Source organism: Otolemur garnettii, unplaced genomic scaffold (assembly GCF_000181295.1).
Source record: "Otolemur garnettii isolate 467f Iridium unplaced genomic scaffold, OtoGar3 scaffold00073, whole genome shotgun sequence".
In the NCBI taxonomy this organism is placed as follows: Eukaryota; Metazoa; Chordata; class Mammalia; order Primates; family Galagidae; genus Otolemur; species Otolemur garnettii.
The window spans coordinates 7,812,703-7,836,822 of NW_003852468.1; the positions used below are offsets into that span (position 1 = coordinate 7,812,703).

The window sequence follows — 24,120 nt, forward strand, 5'->3', positions numbered from 1 at the left end:
TGGCAGTTTTCTAAGTGACGATGACAATGGTGACAATGGCACGGCAGCAGCAGCTGGGCTCAGGGCTTCACCTGCCGAAGCTCTTTGCCTCCTCACACTCAGTAAGCCAGGGATTATCATCATCATCTTCATTTCACAGGGGAATCGGGAGCTCTGGGAGGGCACGTACTTAGCCCGAGATCAGACAGCTATTAAAAGGTCTTGAATCCAAGTTTACCTGATTATAAAACCCAACACTTAATGACAGCCTTATACAGAGTACAGAGACTGAACATTTGCAGAGGCAAAACCATCAAAATAGTAAAAAACTATCTAAACAAATAAATATAAAAGTACCTTAAAATTTTAAATATAAACAAATAAATATAAAAAATTTATTTAAACATACTTAAGTAATGTAACTTATTTATTGAATTCCTCTATATCACTTAGTTTTATGGAGAACACCAGACTCTCCCCTGATTTTTGTTATGCTAGAAAAGGAACAATCTTCAATATAAAAAGTGGTTGGTATCTACCTACTATAGCAATAATCTTTCACTATTTTGTTAATCTGAATGCCTGGGATTATTGTACAGTATTAGAAAGACAATATGGTTATCCCAAAAGGTTTTTGTTTTCTGAAATACTATTTTCCAATGATACAACATGAAAACCATCTAAAAGCTGCTTTCCTCTCATTTTTCTGACACAGGCCACATAATCATCCTCACAGCATCAGTGACAGTTCCAGTTCCAAGTGTTACCATAGCAACTGCTTTTGGAAAATGGATACTAGTATCAGTGAGCAGTGACCTGATACTACAGCAATAACTCATCCATGTCACTGGAGCTTTTTCTCTTACACACCTGCATTAATTTTGGCAAGATTTTTGTAAATTGGTTTGGTTCACAGCATTTTCCTGAAAGTGTTTTTTTTCCCACTAAGGTTTTAGTAATCATCTAATCTAAAAGGATCTCACTACCCAAGATATAATCAAACCCATGGGCAAAGGCAAGAGCACATTTTCATGTGGTCAAAGATTTTCATCGTTTAACTTAGAAAAATAAAGTTACTGATAAGCATAACACATAAACATCAATGTGCCGGTTCTCATTTTATATTTAATTGGATTTTATAATTATATGAAAGATTATTATTTCTTAGGAACATTGAGACAAGACAAATACATACATAAATATTCGTTCTTCCCAGATGAGACTATTACGTTCAATTTAGACTAACTTTCAAAGGTTTAGAGAAAATTTTTATCTTCCAGTAAAATATTTATGAAAGAATGCCTCTTAACAAGAACACGTTATAGCTGGAATATGGCAATTATTATTAAATAGCATAGCTATTTAAAAGATATATTTGGATCAAGATTTTTCCATTAATCTGTTTTTTCTCAACTGCTTCTTGTTTTAATTAAATTCTAGATACGTGATTTATCCTACTTTTAAAAACCTATGCCCCATATTTAAAAAAATTCAGTATTGTCTCTATTACTAAATCCACTAAGTCATGTTCCTTATATACTGTCTCAGTAGAACCTTGATGCAAACTGAGCTACTAAGACTTATTTATAAAATCTGAGATGACAGTTAAACTTGAAGCTTGGAAGGTTTGGTTCAGATTATTAATTAATTCAGATAATTAATTTTGAAAATAAGGAAAATATTCAACATTCTTAAAATGGTAAGCCTTTAAGGCAAATTACACATAGTTTCTAATTAGTTTCATCAGCTCCAGGGGTAGGCTCAGAAAACTGGACTTTTTGGAAGAGACAATTAAGACACAGTGGCCCTTACCTCCTGGAGGTGGTTTGTTTTTGGAGGTGAGGATGACAAAGCCAAATCCTTCATTTTCTTTTCGTTGCAGGACAACGTCATAGGCCTCCGGGGGAGCAGGCCTGGCTGGGACGTCTGCTCGGTTTAGGTGGGGAGATCCGTTCTGTGTTGAAATGAAGGCTTGAGAGCTGTCATCCTCAGGTTGTTTTTCTATAATAAACATGATCATTTCTGATATCTCTAAATACCATGATTTTTGGTAACTAAAGTATTTTTGTTCTAAGCCTCTCAACAATAAAATTTCATTTCTAATAATAGAAAACGCACAGATATCAACATCAGGAACAAGAAACATGAAAAAGGAAACATGATGCCTCCAAAAGAACATCATAATTCTCCAGCAACAAATCACAATCAAAACAAAATTTACAAAATCCTGGAATTCAAATTATTGATTCTAAAGCTCTATGAGATACAAGAGAATTCTATAAAATAATACAAGGAAATCAGAAAAACAATTCAGGATATGAATTAGAAATGTACCCATAAGATAGCATAAAAAGAACCAAACAGAAATTCTGGAAGTGAAGACAAATGAATGAAATACAAAATAGATTTGGATGCTTCAATAGTAGATTAGATTAAGTAGAAGAAAGCATCTCAGGTTTTGAAGATAGTTTTCTCTTTTTTAATTGCAGATTAATATCAAGGTTCAAATGATTATATATTACAATGTTTGCATTTGTTAGGTGAGGTCCCTGTTGCAGTTGTGTCCTGCACTCAGGAGGCGTGCCATATACCCTTACACTAAGCCCATTAGGTGGGAGCGCACCAGTCCCCCTCTCTTCTCCTCTCCCCCCCCAACTTGAATTGAATTGAGTTTTTCTCTTGTGAGGGCATGTATTACTTTGTCTGCTGGCTTCATATTAGTATTGAGTACCTTAGATACTTGTTTTTCATTCTTGTGATACTTTACTAGAAGACAGGTTTTTTGAAATAACCCAGTCACACAAAAATAAAGAAAAAAGAATAAAACAGAATAAGCAAACTCTTTGTGACAGGTAGGACACTATGAAATGACCAAATATGCTTATTTTCAGAGTCCCAGAAACCAAAGAGAAAATTAAAGAATTAGAAAGCCTATTTAACAAATGGATAAAAATTTCCCAAAGTCTACCAAGAGTTTAGACACCCGGATATAGAAGGCTCAAAGATTAACAAACAGATAATAATTTAAAAAGGTCTTTCTCCACAGCATTTTACAGTCAAACTATCAAAAGACAAAGACAAAGAGAAAATTCTAAAACAGGAACAGAAAAGTGTGTAGTCGCTTATAAAGGATTTATCAGCAGAGTCCTTGTAAGCCAGGAGAGAACAGGATGATATATTCAAGTGCTTGAGATAAAAAACAAAAACAAAAACAAACAAAAAAACAACTGGATACTATACCCAGTAAAGTTATCTTTCCTAAGTGAAAGAGAAATAAAATGTTTTACAGACAAGCAAAAGCTGAGGGATCACATCACTGTCAGACCAGCTTTATAAGAAGAAATGATTAGATAGTCCTGTACCTAGAAGCAACAGAATAATACCTATCACGAAAACACATGAAAATATAAAAGCTGCTTGTTGAACAAACACACAAGGAAGAGAAAACCCTCAAATACACCACTGTAAAGTACCACCAAACCACAATCACAAATAATAACAGAAGAAGAAAGGAACTGAAGATATACAAAATGGCCAGAAAGCAATTCATGAGATGACAATGTTATTGACAACAATAACCTTGAATGTAAACAAATTAAACTTTCTACATAAAAGATAGAGACTGGCTGAATGGACAAGGAAATTAAAAAAAACAAACAAACACAAAAAACCAAAATCATGACCCAACTATATGCTGCCAACAAGAAACTCATTTCACCTATAAAGACGTAGACTGAATGTGAGGGTATAGAGAAAGCTATTCCATGCAAACAACTGAAAAGGAGGGACTAGCTATACTTATATCAGATAAAATTTTAAGTCATAAACAGTAAAAACATACAAAGGGATCAATTTATAAAAAGGATATAACAGTTCTAAACATTTATGTATGTACCCAATACTGGATCACATACTTATACAAAGCAAATATTATTAAATCTGAAGGGAGAGATAGACTCCAATACAATAATAGTTGGAAACTGGAACACCCCACTCTCAGCATTGGACAGACCATCTATACAGAAAGTTAGCAAAGAAACACTGGATTTAAACTGCACGTTAAACCAAACAGATCAAACAGGCACTTACAGAGCAATACAACCAACAGCTATAGAATACACATTTTTTTTTTTTTCCCATCAGCATGTGGAACATTATCTAGGATAGAACATATGTTAGGGACAAAACACGTGTCTCAACAAATTTTTAAAAATGGCAATTATATCAAGTATCTTCTCGGATCACAGAAATCAATAACAAGAGGAAATGTGGCAATAGTACAAACACATGGCGATTAAATAACATGCTCCTGAATGACCACTGGGTTACTGAAGAAATTAAAGAGGAAATAAAAAATATTTCTTGCAACAAATGAAAATTAAAACACACCATACCAAAACTCATGAGAGAGAGCAAAAGCAGTGTTTAGAGGGAATTATACAGCAATAAATGCCTATATCAAAAAGTAAAACAATTCAAATAAACCTGTAACAATGCATCTCAAGAAACTAGAAGAAACCAAACTCAAAATTAGCAGAGGGAAATAAACATAGAGCAGAGAACTAAATGAAACAAAGACTAAAATATATTACAAAAAGATCAGGAAGTGAAAATATAAAAGCTGCTGGTAGAGCAAACACACAAGGAAGAAAAGACAAAATTGATAAACCACTAGCTTGACTAACCAAGAAAAAAAAAAAACCCAAAAAACAAAATAAACAATGAAAAAGGAGACATTACAACTGACACTACAGAAAAACAAAAGATTATTAGCTGGGGACAATGCCATACGACTGTAGTCCCAGCTACTTGGAGGCTGAGGTGGAAGTGATCACTCGAGTCCAGGAGTTCAAGGTTGCAGTGAGCTATGATTAACTGTGCCAGTGCACACCAGCCTGAGTGACAAAGTGAGATCTTGTCTCTTAAAAAAAAGAAAAAAAAAGTAAATAAATTGATCATCAGAGACTACTATGAACAATGAAACACTAACAAACTAGAAAACCTGAACAAAATAATGCTGAGGAATGAGACTGAATCAGGAACAAAAAGTCTTCCAAGAAATGAAAGTCCAGAACCAGATGTCTTCACTGCCAAAGCCTACCAAACTTTCAAGAAACTAATGATCTTTAAACTATTCCAAGAAATTGAAGAGGAGGAAATTCTCCCTAACTCATGCTATGTGGCCTAAATTACCCTGATACTGAAACCAGACAAGGACATAACAAAAAAGATCAACAGACCAATATCCCTGATGAACACAGACACAAAAATTCTCAACAAAATACTTGCAAACTGAACCCACCAGCATATCAGAAAGATAATGTAACCTGATCAAGTGGGATTTATCCCAGAGATAAATTTACATATGTAAATCAATAAACATGATACATCACATCAACAAAAGGAAAGGCAAAAACTATATGATTATCTCAATAGACACAGAAAAGGCATTTGATAAAATTCAACATCCTTCATGATAAAAGCTCTTAACACACTAGGAAGGAACATACCTCAACCTACTACATATGACAAATTCACAGTTAACTTCACACCAAGTGGGGAAAAGCAGAAAGCCTTTCTCCTAAGAACTGTAATAAGACAAGTGACTAGAAGAGAGAGCCTGAGGTGTTCCCAACATGGAAAGGATACTCAAGGTGACGGATACTCCAAAGACCCATATGTTACTCCATACATATGCAAAATATTATGCATTAATAAAAAGTTAAAAAGGAAACACACGGTGTGCCTCGTTTTTCTGACTGATGTAAATATTCATCAAGTTCATGAACAAGTATTAATGTCCGCTCTGTGCCACGCAGACACTTTTCTAGGGGCCGGGGACACAGCGGATAATGAATCCACGCCTTCATGAGACTGACGTCCTTGTGCTACAGTTGTAAAATTTTTAAATTTTAAAGTGCAAGAATTCACTTATAAAAGTTCCTATTTAATATTCACAAAACTACTGATGAATAAACTGTAAAAAATGTTCATATCCTAGTGTAATGGTTTAGACTCCGGTCTCTGCAATTAAACTGAGAGTTTTCATCCTGGCCCCACCACTTACCAGTTACGTGGCTCTCAATCTTTCTGTGAGTAATTATAGAAATGGCAATTTTTACATCATAGTGTTAGGAAAATTAAATAAAATAATCCCTGTACCTGGGACATAGTAAGTACTTAGTAAAGGTTAAATTATACATGTTTAATGTAAAGCATAATTAAATTAAATTTATACTTTTCAAGTAGGAATATTCCATTTTCCTTGAATATCTGAGATTTTGTCAGGATCCAAAACCTTTACATATTCAGTTAGTGGGACATCTTGGTATGATTAAATAACTGCATTGGGTTAAATAAAAAGATTTAATTTGATACCACAGTGCCACATGGGCAAAAAAGCATCAATATATAAATATGACCTTACTCTAGAGGCCCAAAATGTATTTCATTTTTAATAGTAGTAGTTTTTCTGGATCCTTCTGACTTTACGTGGCCTTTCACAATGAGGTCCTGGACCACACCAAACGGGTTATCTCATATACCATTCAATACAATATTGTAAAATAAACTTCACAACTACAAAGGAAGTATAGTTAAGTTTGTTTCTTTTTAACTTTTCAGAGCAGGAACAGGTTTGCATACCTCCATAGAAAATCTTTCTTCTGACGGTTAATAACACATGGCCGTTTCGAGCAGCAGTCGTCATCAGGTCTAAGACTTGTTTGTGTGACTTTCCTTTGACAGGAATTCCATCAATGCACATTAGTTCGTCAGCTGCACGGAGCCGGCCATCTTTCTCAGCTGCTCCCAGAGGAATAATGGCACCAATATATATCTGGTAAGACAACAAAGCACAGGTTGATCCACCAGAAGCGCCCAGACCATCCTGACTCAGCATTGTGCAAACCAACAGATTTTCTATAATTCAGTTACGAAAAGAGTCGTATGTTAGAAAGTGGTATCCTAGACATCGCCCATTCTCCAAAATGGCACCTCAAATAACCACACTGTATTGCGTAATCCTTTCTAGGTCCTTAGGTTGTGTCCAAAGAAGACAGAAAATACAAAGTTGTTCAATAACTTAAAGGGTACCACCATCATTGTCCGTCACTACAAGGAAACAAAGTATTAAACTCAGAAAATGTAATTCTGTGGAATAGCTACTAAAAGTAGAAAAAACCTGTTTAACGCCATCGGCAAGATTTTCTACACTATGTTCACAGCACCTGGGATCATTCTCACACTATTCCCATCACATATGGCTAACCGTGCAAGTTCAGTACACACAGCTAAGAAACGTTTCTTGTTTCTAAATCTCAAAGGGGACGGTGGACTAGGGTTCACTTGCATCTGGGTGAGCAAATCTGGTTCATTCTGCTCACCAGCAATTAGAATCCTATAATTAGGCAATCCTGAATATTTGAGCTGGTTTCAAAGCTGCTAGGATGTGACATGTAAGAGGGGGGGAAAAAAAGGTTTCTCCCAAGTTGTTCAAGATAAATTCTTAGAATGCCTAAGTGAACACTATCTAAATATCAACAAAATATCTAAATACCAACAAAATGGAAAGCAATAAGATAAAAGTACCTATGCTATTAGGAACAAAGAATTGTACATTTGCCCTCTATAGAGCAATCTCCCTGAAGTTTTACGTATCTCCAATGACAGTTAGAATCATAACCAATAAGACTAATTAAACACATTTATAAAAATCAAAAGTTGAATTCAGGAAAAGAAGCTGAAGATTATTGTTTTACACCTAACTTCTAAGCATAACAATATAGTCCTTTTAAAAAAAAAGGGTAAATTCTGTTCTTAAATTCTACAGAGCTCATTACTTCTTTGTTACTCAATTCAAGGCAAAACTTAACAACAAAACCTACCACATTTGTTCTCTGACCTGACTGTAGTGAGAATGGAGTTTAAATAGAAGTCTAAACTTGAGATCTACAACCCTTATGCCTTCTAGACAGAAATATTAACTGTTTTATATTCCTCTAGTTTCATCTGTAATGGATGAAATTATGGGCAAGGTACCAAGCAGGAAAATGCTCGCTCATTAACGTTATTAAGTGAAATAAACAGTTGGCCTGAGCCTGTGCCTATTAAGCTTCTGCCAACTGTTTAAGGAAAATTCAGAAGACAGAGGGAAAGAGGACATAGAACTATAGGTTTCTTAGAGAAGGAAAATGTCTAAGACTCTGTTTAATGAAGGTAAGAGGAAATAAAAGTTAAAATAAGCTTTATTTATTTACATATAGGAGTAAATAATCACCACTGAATTCGCAGCTGACGTATTCCGTTTTTGCCTACAGTTTTTAGCCTCCCCTGTCTCACGTTAACCAAGGGACTGTGATACTAATAAAAATGCAGTTCTTCCTCGTATTAATGAAAATGTTAGAGGAAAAAAAAAAACACCTTGAAACATCAAACCAAACCATCTCCCACCAAATCAGCACTTCAGAGTCTGAACAGGAACGGCTTTATTCCAAAGAACCGACACTCACAGACTGGTCGGGGCCGTCTCCTCCGAGCACCCTGAAGCCAAACCCTGACTCTTGTTTCCGAAGAAAAACGTCCAGATCTTTGGTGTTTGGCGCTAAGGAAAATCAGAAAATATCAAATAAATACTGTAAAAGATGAAAACAAAACAAAGTTCAATATGTAGCAGAATAACATTTACAGAGTAATAAACAATAATCCAAGAACTTTTTGATATGTGAAAATTTATACAAGAACATGATATGCAAACACAAAAATTCAAGCATAAGTCATCTCTTTGAGCTCTAAACAAAACTGTATCAAGACTGTTTAGAAATATCTATTCCACTTCTCCTCACTCAGTATATTATCATTAACTTGGAATGTTATCCAATCAATACACAATATTAAATTCAGAATTATCCAATTTGAGTTTGATATTTAGGAGGCACACACGAGCTAAGTTAACACTTGGATAAGGTACTTTAAGTCCTGGGAAAAGAGAGTCCATAAAATACCTTCTTTCTACTCTCATGCTAACATTAATACCTTTGTCTCAGAAAAGTATTACATAGGAATTACTTACCTAGCCTAATTTTGCAAAATGATGTAAAAAAACAGCTAATCCCTTTTATTAGCCCCATTTTCTAGATGAGGAAACTAAGGCTTAAGCAACTTGCCCAGAGTCACGTAGCAAGTATGTGGTGGAGCTGAGATTTTAACCCAGATTGATTCCCAGAGTCCAGGAAATCACACTCTTTCCCCCTAAGGGCAGGCTGCATTCCTCAGACTATTAAGTCAGGAAAATCTATTTCTTAAGGTTTTATCTCTGGGTAAAAAAATCATGTTATTTACAAGTAAGAAGTATTTACTCACAAGAGAAAAGAGACAAACATATCATATATATTAATAAGATGTATATTAATATATATTATATATAAATAAAAAGTGAGATATGGTGTAGGGTAAATTCCTAATAATATTCTTTAGAAGCAATCTCTTTCGATAAATACTTCCTATTAAAATTATAGAACTTTAGAGATTAAAGGCCAACTCACTGATTTTATGGTTGAAGCTCAATAGGATAGCAGAGTTTATACCAACATTAAGAATGTATCAGGTTAGGGACAGCAAGTCTGAAAAAGGGATTCTACACACTTACACTAATTTAAACTACTACCGTGCTGGGCCTACATTTGAATTTCATTTACTTAAATATGGCCTGGGAATATCAAGGTAAAGTTCTATAACAAGTTACGTAAGCATGAAGTCAACTGTGTATAATATTTCCACCAGTTTATATTTTTCCCAAGGTAATTTAAATCTATTTTTTTGGAGACAGAGTCTCACTATGTTGCCCTCAGTAAAGAGCTGTGGCGCCACAGCTGACAGCAACCTCAAGCTCTTGGGCCTAAGTGTTTCTGTTGTCTCAGCCTCCCAAGTAGCTGGGACTATAGGCGCCTGCCACAATGCCTGGCTATTTTTTGGTTGTAGTTGCCATTGTTGTTTAGCAGGCCTGGGCTGGGCTTGAACCTGCCAGCCTTGGTGTATGTGGCCGGCGCCCTACTCATTGAGCTACGGGCGCCAAGCCTAAATCTAATTTTTAAAAACAAATCTTAAAAAGTTGAAACTGCTTTGCAACTTCCCTTTGGAAGAGATTTCTCATTAGTAAGCAAATGAACACAACGTGCATTTCTGCCTTCTGCACTCTCCTCATCTCGCAGCTGGACTCCTGTAAGGAGTCAACTCTGTAGTTTCCTCCTCAACTTGGAGACACCTCCTCAAAACTACACACACCTCTGATTCGTCCTCCCTCCTCCTGCCAGAAAAATCTGCCTAACATACAAGTCCAAAAATATCTTCCCCCTAGTTAAAACCATTCCATGGCTCTCTCTCTTATATGACCAAGTCCAGCTTCCCCAGAAGGGCATGACTGGCCCTCTAGAATCTGCTCCCACTCTCATCTCTGACTCCCTTTGCTAATTACATCCAGCCAAAGTGGACGACTTGCAGAACTCGGGTCATGGAAGCCAGCGTGCAAATACTATTCCTTCTGTCTTTCCCTTTTATCTTCCTCATAAATAGCTCTTCATCTCTGAAGGTTTGGTGAAAGCTTTACTTCTAGTATAAAGCTTGACCTGGCACTTCCTACTACCTGCATTGATAAAATAACAGTTTCCTGCTTCGGATCCCAGTTTATCCAGTTCATCCATCACTGCACTTGTTAGGCCTATGGACACTTGGCTTTTTCATTTAGGTTTAATAATATTTGGGGTACAGGGACCGTGTAACCTATTTATCTCTATATTCCAATGACCTAAAACGGCATCTGTTAGATACCTGGCACTAACACATGGTTTTGAAAAAGACGAGTAAGTGAACGCAGAATGTACATGGGAGACGCCGGAGTCGTATTGAAATGGGAATGAGGCATCGCTTTTCAATGTGCTTTTGAAAGATGGGAAGTTCCCGGTTTAAAAAAAAATCCAAATGTATCTTGTTACATGCTTTCCTGAAATATTCCACAACTACTTACGTTTATCTTCATATAAAGTCTTAGATTTCAGGTAGACCTCAGAAGGATCCAATTTCGGGGATCCTGACCTGAGAATGCTGGGTGGAAAAGGCATAGGCTGGGGAATGGGCTCATTTATGGCCTCCAAACTTCCTGAATTTTCCTTTTTATCTGTTTTCTGAAATGGAAAAGGGCCTCACTTAGTATTTTTAAGAATCAGATGGTTGATTAACTCATAAAACTGTCGTCTGAACTAGGTATGTCAACTGATTACAGTTGTATAGGTGGCAGGGTCAAAGCCACAGCAGACGGGCAGTCTCACAGGAATTCACTTTCACAGCCATATGTATTTGGTTAAAATGTATTTAACTTAAATTAGAAAAAAGTTTAGAATGGTATGGACTGAAGGGTCTCAGTCCTATGTTTAAGCAAGCCTGCCCTTTTCTTTATCACCAAGACACACATTGACTTTGAGATGAAGATCAACAGAAATACCACACAAGGCAGGCACTTCCAAGTAAAGCAAGAAGGAGACTCAGAGAATACCCTTATAAACTTCTGGATGAGCCCCACCCTACTAAGGTTCATTTTCAGGGCGGGTGTGTAAGACAATATTCTTTCTCAAAAAGCGGGATAGGAAGTGTGAACTCTGATTTAGATTACAAAGATGACACTGTGAGAACCCCGTCTGGCCAATCCAAACACAGTGAACCCGGACAGCTGAGCACCTGCCTATGCTGACCACCTCCTTAAGTTGACCTCATTTTCACAACCGGATGTGCGCCTCACGTACGGATCAGCACAGCAGGCCTAGTTCCTTACGGTGACCACCTTGCGTGTGTTGGCCAGTTGTTACGGTTCCTTGGGTGGAAGGAACTTATAAAAGTTCTACTGTATATTAAGAAAAATGTACCACGCAGGCAATAAGATGAGGGAAAAGAGTAGCATAGTTGGATAGTTTTCTTATCAGATAGACTGTTCCCAAAATAGAAGCCAGGCAAAGTGACTTCTTTAATAAAATTTTATTAAAAATGAAATCTAATAAGTAGCCTAGGAAATATGGTTTGGAGACCAGTTTTTTTGTCCTGAATTACAGGTAGGAAAGGGAGATTGGAGATGTCTGTGATAATTAATGCTGACTAGAGGGGCAGGGGTACCGGCTTGTCAGGGAATCACGAGGGGTCAGTCTCTACGAAGTGTGGTGCTACAGGGGACTTTTCACGACCCAGTCAGACGGCAGGAAGGTCAGAGCAACCTCCTCCCCTTTCCTCACGTGCCCTACTATCCTGTCAGAAACAGTTAAAAGTGTTTGGAAACCTTTCATCGATGGTAAAGCATTGGGGTCCCTGTGGCTGCAGTGCATCCACTATGAAATAGATATGGCGGCACAGGAGTTAGAGATGATCATCAGAGAAACCAGAGAGGGGCAGAAAAATCCAGGGCACTCGTCACTAACTGGACAAAAGGACTTTCTGTCCCCTTGGACCTGAGTAGGGTCAATACGTGATAAACCAGGCAGATACTGAGTGTTTCTCTTCTTTTGAACCATAAAACAGCAAATTTGCAGAGGATTCCTACTTGGGCTAGAAGGAATTAATCTATTTGATATGTGATGGTCTTTCCTTTAATAGTGTATGGTTTAGAGTTACGTAAGACCATCCTTCAATTTTGAGATGGAAGACTGTAAAGTAGGCAAACTTGAACTAAATTAGGATTTTAAATATAATTGCCTTTATATTCCTATCTGCATAACTGCAGATATTTAAGTAGGCACAAATGTGTACCCAATACAATTTCTTCCACAAAAGCACTATTTGGGGTGTCCTTGCTTTAGTTCTTGTTCTCTATATGGTACTTAAATGGCCACTCAGTTATTCAGAAGAACGGCAAGGAAGATACTGTTTCAAATCTGACAGTCTTTTTTCTTGATTACCAGCTAAGTTAGCAAAGAAGGCCACGATTACTCTGATTAGAAGCGCAGGGGTCCCAGCTTGTCAGGGAATAACAAGGGGTCAGTCACTGGGAAGTGTTGTGCTAGAGGGGACTTTCACTGACCCAGTCAGATGGCAGGGAAGATCTTATTTAGTCCTAAATGTAAGAAGGTTAAACTAAACATGGGTAAACACAGTTCCCACAAAATCATGTGAATCATATTACTATGTCTTTTCTTCAAGCACCAGCAAGAAGATGTGACAGCTTATCATCCTTCTAATATTTAGGTTCTTCTTACCTTGCTCCTCAGAGACACAAGACAGTAAAGGGACCCCCAAGGATGCTCTTCAATGCTTCCACAATCTACCACTTAGGGGATTGATTACTGGTATTGATAGTAGGGGCCTCCAGTGCTCTTCCAATAGCAATCCTTAGCACACCTGCTCACTAGGGGCTTTCTCTAAATGCTTCCTTGGGATTTCTGACACAAGCCCAGGGCAGCATGCCTCCTGACTTCCCCTGGACACTAATCACCCCCATGGTGAGCTGCTCTCACAGATGGGAATGTGGCATCTCTCTCAGTGTGTTGGGAAGAAGCGTTTGAGGATCAATATATACTCACCATTTTGGCAGTTTTGGTTGGTGAAGGAGGACCTTAAAAAAAAATGAGCCAAATTTTAAAAACAGAGGAAGCATTCCCAGATCACAGACACTGCTGATATCTATGATTAAACTAGATTCAACTAGATTTTAGCAGGGGAGTAAATTCTATCTATATCTAATACCTCCTACCTGCCAGGCATTACACCCTTATTATTTCATCTTTCTGACAATCCTAGGACATAAATGATACACCCATTTTATAGACAATGCAAACTAAGATTTTTCCCTATACCACAGGCCCAGTGAACAGTGACATAGGAAATCTGACGTCAGATCTGTGTGACATCAAACTTTGGTCTCTTCCTTACTTCTGCTGAAGCCCTAACTAACTCTCCGACACCACATAAAGACGGTCGCCTCACTCTGAGCCTGTTCTACCATCATCGGAAGAAGAAACCAATATGGTTCAAAGCAATGAGAATAAGAAGAAACTTCCTGAAGAAGTTAAAATGCTCAGTGGACTCAAAAGTGAAAACTAAAAAACCCAGAGAGATGAAAGAATCAAAAGTTGAATTTTATTCTTTAAAACACTCATCATTCATAGCTACGGAGTTAAGAAAGCCTATTAAAGTACAACTTTGTGATTAGTCTTCAGAACTGGATTTATAAGGTCTGGCAGCAGTTCATGTCAGCCAATGACCTTGGAAAATAAAAATTATATTCCCTCACATAAGCTCTGTGGGGTTTAATTAACATTTATGGGCAGATATTAGAGCTTCAGATAAAAGCTTTACGAGCACAAGCTATTGGGATGGCCTCTGCAGAGCAGATTAACATACCATCCCACATTCTACTCATCCACAGAGACGCCAGCTCTGTCAAAACATCTTTGGTGCATTACAGAGGTCCAGACGAAGCACCACTGGTTGAAAGAGTCAATTTCTATTATTGTCATCAATAGAGAAAATGAAATTAAGAGAATATTATTTCGTTTCAAGTAACACCATGATATGACTCTCTCTAATCATTAAAGCCATAAATTAGATTTTTAAAAGAATACAGAGGAAGAGAAATCCATAATGGACATAAATGAAACCACTAATAACTCAAGAAACTACTGAATTATGGAAACAATGGGACAGAACCTTAAGGAAATGCACCCTAATTACCAGTTACGTCTACTGGGAAAAGACATTCTAATCCGTAAGGAAGGATCATCCACAGATACAAACGCTCCAAGGCTGAAGCTTTCCCCTTGTTGTGCTTTTACTCACCTCCTCTTAAGATAAGCAACGGTACATCTGCACCTACTGGAAACTGCTTTAGCACCTCTACCACCTGGAGGTGTGATAAGTTCTGCACGTTTTGATGGTAAATTTCCTTAATTACATCCCCTTTCTGAAGGCCTTGACACCACTGGCTATCCAATATCATTTTCACCTTCTGTCCAGTAGGGCTGTCAGCAATTGCAAAGCCAAAGCCTTTCGGGCCCTTAATCAAAGGGATAGTCACAAGTTCAGGCTGGGAGCTGCCTGACGATGCCATGGACGCTCTCTGCTCGCTTGGATCTGATAGTCCATTGAGGCGATCACCGGTCAAAGTGTGTCCTGATTTTCCATTCTGGTCCAGAACCATTGCTCCTGGCTTAAAATCCTGAGTATTCCCCAAAGTCTCTCCCTTGGTTAACGACTGTCCGTTGATGACAGGGGTGGCAGCCACAATGTCCACGACAGGATCTTCACTGTCATCCGGAAGTGGATAGCCACGACATAAAGTGAGGTTCACATACTGGTTGACAGGTACCAGCTGAAACATCTGGACAACATCTGCATGGGTGTGACCAAGGACACAGTTGCCGTTGATGTCTACAATAACATCACCTAGAAAAACACAATCGTGAAAAATATTAAAACCACCAAATAGATTTTTTGCAGGAGGGAAGGCAAAAATAAATTTAACAACTAAATTTGAACCCTGGAAACCGCTTACTGCTCTTTAACTGCTGAAAAGATAGATTTCTAACACAGACAATTCTCCCCTTTGTGACATGTCTCTAAGAGTGTATATGAATGTCTAATATCTTAGTTATTTTAGCAGCAAAGGGTTTTAACTTCACGCTCAAGTGTATCATTAAAATTAACCCTGAAAATTCATACCATCATTAGTAAACCTTCTAAATCATACCTAAGTAGCCATACAAAGCTAGGCACATTGTAATAAGCACTTAGTACATAGCAGAGGGGCAAATAACCTGATTGGCTGCTTGATAAACAGATTATCTTTAAATAACACCTTCCTTTTTTTAGTCTCTCTCTGTTGTCCAGGCTAGAGTGCCACGGTGTCAGCCTCGCTCACAGCAATCTCAGTCTCTTATGCTCAAGTGACCCTCCTGCCTCAGCCTCCTGAATAGCTGAGACTATAGGCGCCCTTCACCAGCTACCACCTTGCTTCTTGAATTTAAGAAGTCTTGATTACAATGTACTTAAAAATTCATTCTCGTTTTGTATCAGAATAATGTGAGCTTATGATTGTATTTTCTTTCAGCAACCTTTCTGTAGAGATTTTGAATTTATTACAAATCAGATTTCAAAAGGTAAAACAAGTAACTCAACATAAGCAAAGGATGTATTATTTAAGACACTGAAAAGTCAGCTGAATTAATCTCTATAAAACTTGTTTTTGCTTTCCTGATTTTACATTAGTACATCTATTTTGGTCGCAGAATCATTAACATTTAACGTTCCTCAGCTGGGCACTTTCTAATGCAGTCTTGACTTAATATTTGGCTTCTATTGTCTCATCCACCTGCTTTTGTTTGAATATGATTATTTCAAAGGTTATTGTCAAGTAAAGATGCTTTAATTTGTGCTGATGAATAGTGTTAAAAAACAATTGTTAGTCTGTGGAAATTTGTTTCATAATCTAAGATACAGAAATTAGACTAATTAGAAACAAAGTTTTGACTTCTCCACCCCTGGTGAGAGCTCTTAGAATTTTCATGGGAGGACTGGATTGCTATGCAGATTAGAAAATAGCAGTTTTAGGCAAATCTGAAAATGTAATTTGTTATAAAATCCTAGTAGCATACCTGACAGCTAAGAGGTATGTTTCACGGACAAATGTCTGAAAGGTCAAAATGGAGAAAAAAAACCTACTATTATATTTTAGTCTCTACAGGTCATTAATTTTATAAGTAATAAAGTAGATGCATTTAATAAAATAATTTTCTTTATAAACACAACTTTTGGTTATCTTAAGTTTTCTTATTTCTGTCACTTAAAAATAACTTGATATTTGTCATCAAAAAGTACTATGACAACTCAGCCCTGCAGATGTGGGCCCCTATTTCCATGGTACGTGAACTAGCATGGGATTAGCAATGTCTAGCAAACACGGCAAGAAGGCAGCACATCATGATACCAAAGTCCTTCTGGAAAGAAGTGCTCGAACCTCCCCTGTAATCAGTAACTTATCTTGAACCTGTTTTAAGCTCTATAGCCACCAACACTGCCAGCCATATTATAATATCCAGCAACTAGCAAGCAAAGCCTTTGGGAAAACCAGATAAAGGACAACTCAAGTTTAAGTTGGTATATCATATATGGTAATATTCGTGTTTATAATTCGTAACTTACAGGTTAAATGTTACTAATAACCAGAAAGATTAAGGAAGCAAAACAACTTGGGGAAAAACTGGGCTATAACAATTTGTGTGACAGAACTAAAGACCACACGGGAACATTTTTCAAACAAGATTATAGGTAAATGTTAGCTCTCAAAGCATTCTACATAATCTAAGAAAGTCAAACAACCAAATAGTTTTCTAGGATGGTCAATCAATCTTTGGTTTTATATAGTCAAAGGATTATCTCAAAATTATATGAAGCATTCCAAAGTATTAATAAATTTGTAGTTGTAAAAATGGCCCTTCTTCAAAGCTAATATGCATTAAATTTAGAGGATGAGCTATTTTAATGTAAGAACTTCACTCTTCAGTTATAGAATTTAATTTTCTTTATATATGTAAACATATAAATATATATAAATGTCTTCACTATAACTCTTGTTGGAGTATCACTACTCTTTAAGTAATTTTGAAAAATTTACTACCTGGTGCAATTTTCCCATCCTGAGCTGCAGGACCATCTTTCAGCACATTTTTCACTTGGAGAAACTCATCAGGCCTGTCTCCGCCAATAATGGTAAAACCAAATCCCATTGGGCTTTTTTTCAGCGAAGCTCGAACAAGGACCCCTTTCAGTTGGGTTGGGTCTCGCGTAAAATGCGACTTTTCCGCATCTGTGCCAAAATGAGAAGTGAGTTAGAGAACAAAAATAATTACAGTGCAAATCGCCCTCAAGCCAGTCTTCAGGACGATCTGTATAACTTAAATATAAGGAACCATGAAGGAGAGACCATTAGAGAGAATCTAATGTTGTAGAACTGTTAGAATTAAACTCATAGATCACTGGGGAAAAAACGCAGCTAATAAATCATTTATGTTTCACAGGACCCTTCTGTGTGATGTGAAAAGTGAAGGCGCCCCTTGATCCCCTCCTCACTGCCTGGTCTGTACTTCCTTCCCTCAACTCTGACTCCACTCTGTGAGTTCTGGAAGCTTCCTCAGCTGCACCTTTCATTTGAATAAGCACTTACTGACCTCTGTGTAGTAGGAAGACGAAGTCTTGTGTCATAAACTTATAAAAGAGGACACAGTGAGAACGTTTATAATTCACCACTCAGGCTTTCTGTGCCCTCTGATTTGTATCTGACAGAGGAAAGGAGTCCCTGCACACCAAGTGAGCAACTTCCTGTTTCTTTCCTTTTCCCTCACGTTTAGCGGACCCATTGGGAAGAAGAAAAACACAGTGCCTTCGGAAGGCCCACTTTATAGGTCAGACGATTCTAGAACCAAAAGTGACTCACTCTTGGAAATAACATCTTTCTGACCCTCCCTAGACCTTTTCTCTCCTCTTCCCCCCATGGCTGCCATTAGGGCAGTTGTGAAAACTGTGAGAGCGTCAAATTATAAAGACTTATAACTTATAAAGCATTAACTTATCTTTTTTAAAGAAATGGTTTAAAATGTTCTGCCATATTTATTTTTTAACATATTTATGGACAAATAGTTCACAGGCCATAGAATTCAGCCAGGAAAAGCGTAGAGTTTAATGTTGTGCAATTCACAGTATAATCGAATATTAGAACATTCCCCCACGTGCCTCCCTCAAAGGTGCAGGTTTCTCTGCAACCCATGTTCCATACCCTGGCCTTAGGCAACCACAAATCTATTTTCTATCTATAGATTTGCCCAATCTGGGCACTTTATAGAAATGCAATCATATAACAATAAATATATATAATAAGTAGATGAATAAATATAAAGTATCTATTATTTCCAAATAATATTCCATAGGACAGATATATTTTATTTATCTGTTCATTAGGTGATGAACATTTCCCCACTTTTTGGCTACTATAAATACTGTTGCTGTGAACATTTACATACACGTTTTTGTGTGGACACGTTTTTATTCACCTTGGCTATAGACTGGGAGTGGAATTCCAGCAATTTCTATAAACATACAGCAATTATGACTAACATTTTCATGAATGGCCTAACTCTTCCAAAGTGGCTGCACGAATTCACATTTCTACCAGCAACATAGGAGGATCTCAATTTCCCCACCTCCCTGTCAATACTTGCTATTGTCTATTACCGTGACTTCAGGTTGTAGCCATTCTAGTGAGTGTGGGATACGATCTCTCCCTGGTTTTCTTGTATATTCCCCTAATGACTTAACCCAGGTGACTGTTTCACACTTGGCTCTGGTATCACGCTCAGCAGTGTCTTCTAAGTGGCATGCATGACTGTCAGAGAAGAGCATGGGCGGGGGCTGCTCTGTATGGTTACGCAGACTGTGCAGTGTGTAAACAGCACCCTCATGGGGCAGGCTGCAAATACTGACAAAGTCAGGTTTGGGATAAAAAGTTGGGTTTCGCTTATTTGATATACTCCCCATTGTCCCAAGCTGTGCTGATCCTTTATAAATAAAAGCAATTGATACAAACAAACAAAACTCAGTTATTTGGGGCTTCTCAAAGTCTTGTCCAGCCAGCAGTGTGCTTAACCCCAGAAATGCCATTTGTGAGGTCTCCCAGAGGATGGCCAGTCGGCCTACTCCTGGTGATACCTCTGTGCATTGCAGAGCTCTTGTTGAGCTTCTGACATTCAAAATAGCATCTACCCTCTGAATAAAATATTACTTTGCAAAATTTACTGAACTGATGTGTGCAGTTAAGAAGTTAAGAAGCCTGCTTTTGACTGCCTGCTAGTGTTGACTCCCAGATTATAGACAAGAACGTTTCTTTAATGACTGAGCACTTAGGCACTGCAAGATAATATCTTTGATAAAATGTGCTTTTTCATTTTTATGTCAAATATTGAAATATTTCTGGTTAGCTATCCCATGCTTTAGTTAGTCCCCATGAATGCTGGAATAAATAATATTGCTTTCTGAGGATAAAACCAAAAAGCGTAAATGACAAAGAGAAAGGGAGAGTTTTGGTTAACATCTAATTTTAGAAAATAAAAACAAAACCACCAAAGCCAACTAAAAGTCAGTCAGGAGAAAATCTTCCTGGAATTAAACAGAGAAGTGACAATCGTAAAGGTACAAAGCAACCGCCTCTGAGTCTACCAATCCCAGTTTTAAATTTAAGCTTTGGGATTTAATCACAAGATCTTGGGTATGTTGATTAAACTTTCAAGCCTCAGTTGTTTCATAAATAAAATGGGGATAGTATTACCTAAAACGGACGGGATTGTTACAGAGATTAAACTAGGTAATACCTAGATAGCACAGGAACCAGTGCTTGACAAATGTGGGTGCTTGATAAATGCAGATGAGCACAAACCCACATAGGCTGTTCAAGGACAGAGGTTCCCTGGCTCACACACACTCACACACACACACACACACACACACACACGTGCTTCTGTCCTTGTGAAAAGCATAGTCACGGATGGATCAGACAATTTTAACTTGGTACCATCAAAGCCTCCAAATGGGGGAAATGGTATTAATAACCATGCAGAGGTATTCTGAGACTTCAATGAGATAATCATACAAAGTATCAGTTCTGTATTTGACTCAATATCTCAATATCAGTAGCCTTTATTCTTTAAGAACCAGCACAACTTCAAACAGTAACATCCAGGAATCTGTTCTCGTCCTCCCACATCCACTTAAGAAAAGTTCCTAAAGAACTACAGACCTAACATTGGCTTCTACACATAAAGAAGCATTCTAATCTTTACAAAAATGCCTCGAACTCATAAAAAAGCCACCCAAATCCCTTCTCCCAACAATTTCAGGTTCTTCATATAATTATGGCCAAAAAAATCTCAGTATTCTCACAATGCTCAGATGTTTTATTAAGATTACTTGTATCTTTACAGTGAGAAAAACCAGATGTTCCCTGTTGAAGTTCAAAGCTTCAGCAGTAAGAAGTTCAAACCCATTCTTAGAACCTACCATACAAACTTCACAAGTTATTCTGAAAGAAAAGATTGCGGGGGGAAAGTGTTACCTGGTTTTGAAGACCCAATTTCCGACTGTCCTAACTGCTTCTTCCTTTTGGCTTCCTCCACTGGATTTTCAAACTGGGTTTTCTGGTTAAGATGACTATAAAATATATAAAAAGAAGCACTTCAGTATAAGATGTCAGAGTTACATATTTTTAAACACAATATCATACCATTGTATCACCACATATTAAGGGAAAACTATGTATCCTTTAGCTACAGAATACAGAGAGAGCAACAGAGGCTAGTGGAGGGGCTTTCTGGCAACTAAACAAAGTCCCAGAGAAGAAACCTACAAAGTAAGCTTCTTCATAAAACCAACACAATACAGAAGTCAGTGACAGTCTTCAAATCCTCTTATTTGGTATAATCAGAAGTGTTAGTAATTGATCATTTCATGTTTGTTAAAAGGTAGTTAATGCTAGAAGGGTTTTAATTTCAGTTGCTCCAAAATGAAGCAAGCTGCCAAGAGCTTTTCAAAGCAATCTTAGTACCGAATCCTTCTAGAATATTACTCTTACTTTTTCACTGACTCACCCACGTCAATTCAGCAGCAACCAGGGAAGTGACTTGCTTTTTATCAAATTGTTTAACAGAGTAACTTTACACACTTAAATTTCTTCACATTTTTATCATAATTTGTTCAACGTTCGCAACTGACTCTTAGAAAGAGTCTACCTCTATGAGGGAAAGCAGAAAAGCGTGGAGACTGGCGAGCAGGACAGCCAAAAGTATCCGACATCCCCTGGCAGCCGTATGTCTTATAAAGGGAAAGGACCACTGTTATTCTGAGACTCATATGAGTAGAAGTTTGTTAAAAACTTGTAGAGAAAAAAACCCAAACAGATATTTAAGACCACAGAATCGGTTTAATGCAGAAACAAAGGGAATCATATTCCCATCATATTCTAGCAACTCCATGGTACAAAAACATTTTAACAAATAATACACCTTTTCCAGTAAAATCTACCCTAACAAGAAGTGATGGTAGTGAACGCCAATACTTATCCATTATATTTTGAGGATTTCAGAATAGGATTGTCATTAGATGGGCTAAATATTCAATTCTCCATCATAGAAAGTCAGACGAACTGGACATTTACTTTGCCATTTGTGAATGTTAATGGTGGTAGAAAAAGGGACAGAGGGATAAAAATAGTTTTTATTAAAAAAAAAAAAAAAACGTAGAAAGGAATGTTAGTTTTCTCTGTGTCATTTAGGCTCCCGGGGCACATGAATTCCACGACAGATGCGGCGATTTGGTTTCAGAGCTCTACATGCGGCAAGTTCCACTTGACATTCTTTGGATTCTGATTTCACTGACACTCAAGTGCTCTTCTGTTTCCTGTATGAGGGGGCACCCTATCTACCAGTTAACTGTTTAACTCTCTGTGAAAACGAAATTTTTAGGTACCTAAACAATTTTATTAGGTATTGATATTTTACATATTTAAAACAAAAACTAAAAACCTGACATACAGGAAAGAATAAACCCGTTTAGAAAAGAACTTGGGCTCCCTTTCACCGGAGCTCCAATGACTCACTTTGTCACCCAGGCATTAGAATATAAAAAGTAGCAATTTGTATTTATGCCCTTTGTTATGTGTGGGAGAGGAGGATAGAAGTATACAGATGAGTAATCCCTTTCCTGAAAATTCTTTAACAAAAGAATTTATATTTGTCTTTAACAAAACAATAAGATTTAGTGAGGGGAATAATTCCATCTATTACCTTAGACTATCTAGATTAAAATGCCACTCAAAGAAACAAAACAGAATGAAAAAGTAAAAATACTTTCTTTTTCATGTACTTATCCCCATAATATTATTAAGATGTAATGGATTTTGTTTTCTATATAGCTAAGGGAAATAAGAGAGAAGACTATTATAGATTACAAGCAGTCCCGGAGTTACAAACATTTGACTGATATGTAATTTGCATTTATGAGTGTTGGCTATTAGAGGTAATAGGAAGTGTACCTGTTCCAACTTACATACAAATTCAACTTAAGAACAAACCAGTAGAGCCTATCTTGGTGGTAACCCAGGGATAGGGTAACCCAGGTAACCCTGCCTGTATCAGAAAAATTAAACAAGGTAGCAAATAAGCATGATCATATATATGATTTGGAATATCATCTGTATTGAAATTTTATGTCTAATATCTGGTTTAAAAATTTATTGCAACTATTTAGTTTGATCAGGTCCCAGTAATGCATTTTTGGTGTTGCTTCAATTGCCTGGGGGGGGGGTGTCCTTGGAATATTATGCAGCCTTAAAGAAAGATGGAGACTTTACCTCTTTCATGTTTGCATGGATGGAGCTGGAATATATTGTTCTTAGCAAAGTATTTCAGAATGGAAGAAAAAGTATCCAATGTACTTAGTCCTACTATGAAACCAATTTATAGCTTTCACATGAAAGCTATAACCCAATTATAGCCCACAAAGAAGGGGAGAGGGGAGAGGAAGGGGAGGTGAGGGGGGAGGATGGGAGGGTAATCAGAGGGACCACACTTACCGTGCATCTTACAAGGGTACATGTGAAATTTACTAAGTGTAGAATATAAATATCTTAACACAATAACTAAGAAAATGCCATGAAGGCTATGTTAACCAGTTTGATGAAAATATTTCAAATTGTATATAAAACCAATACATTGCATCCCATGATTGTATTAATGTACACAGCTATGATTTAATTAAAAAAATTTATTGCAACTAAAAAAGGTTATTCTTTCATAAAGAGTTTGAGATGTAAAAGCAGATGTATATTTTCACTTAGTCGCCCAAGGGCATCAAGACATTTGATTCTAACTCCCCTGATCTGATTGCTACATATTATATGTGTATACAGAAACACCACTATATCTCAAAAGCATATATTAATACAATCATTATATGTCAATTAGAAAAAAGAGATTTCATGCAATAGAATGAAGACAACATTTCTATATATATAAGCATTTTGTATAAAAGGCCTGTCGTTAAACTTTTGGAAGAATTTTATTTTCAAAAATA

General features: G+C 37.1%; 1 protein-coding gene across 2 annotated transcripts in view; it reads right to left on the minus strand.

Moving 5' to 3' along the window:
- The window catches only part of MAGI3 (membrane associated guanylate kinase, WW and PDZ domain containing 3), a 254,341-nt gene that overhangs the window by 34,796 nt on the left and 195,425 nt on the right, over window positions 1-24,120 (minus strand). For both annotated transcript variants that reach the window (XM_003793865.3, XM_003793864.3), the window contains exons 8-15: window positions 21,107-21,201; window positions 17,624-17,812; window positions 14,788-15,393; window positions 13,533-13,564; window positions 11,000-11,156; window positions 8,490-8,581; window positions 6,625-6,817; window positions 1,792-1,980 (exon numbers count right to left, since the gene is read on the minus strand). In XM_003793865.3, coding sequence (XP_003793913.1) covers window positions 1,792-1,980; window positions 6,625-6,817; window positions 8,490-8,581; window positions 11,000-11,156; window positions 13,533-13,564; window positions 14,788-15,393; window positions 17,624-17,812; window positions 21,107-21,201 — 1,553 coding nt within the window. The remainder of the gene's footprint in view (window positions 1-1,791; window positions 1,981-6,624; window positions 6,818-8,489; window positions 8,582-10,999; window positions 11,157-13,532; window positions 13,565-14,787; window positions 15,394-17,623; window positions 17,813-21,106; window positions 21,202-24,120) is intronic.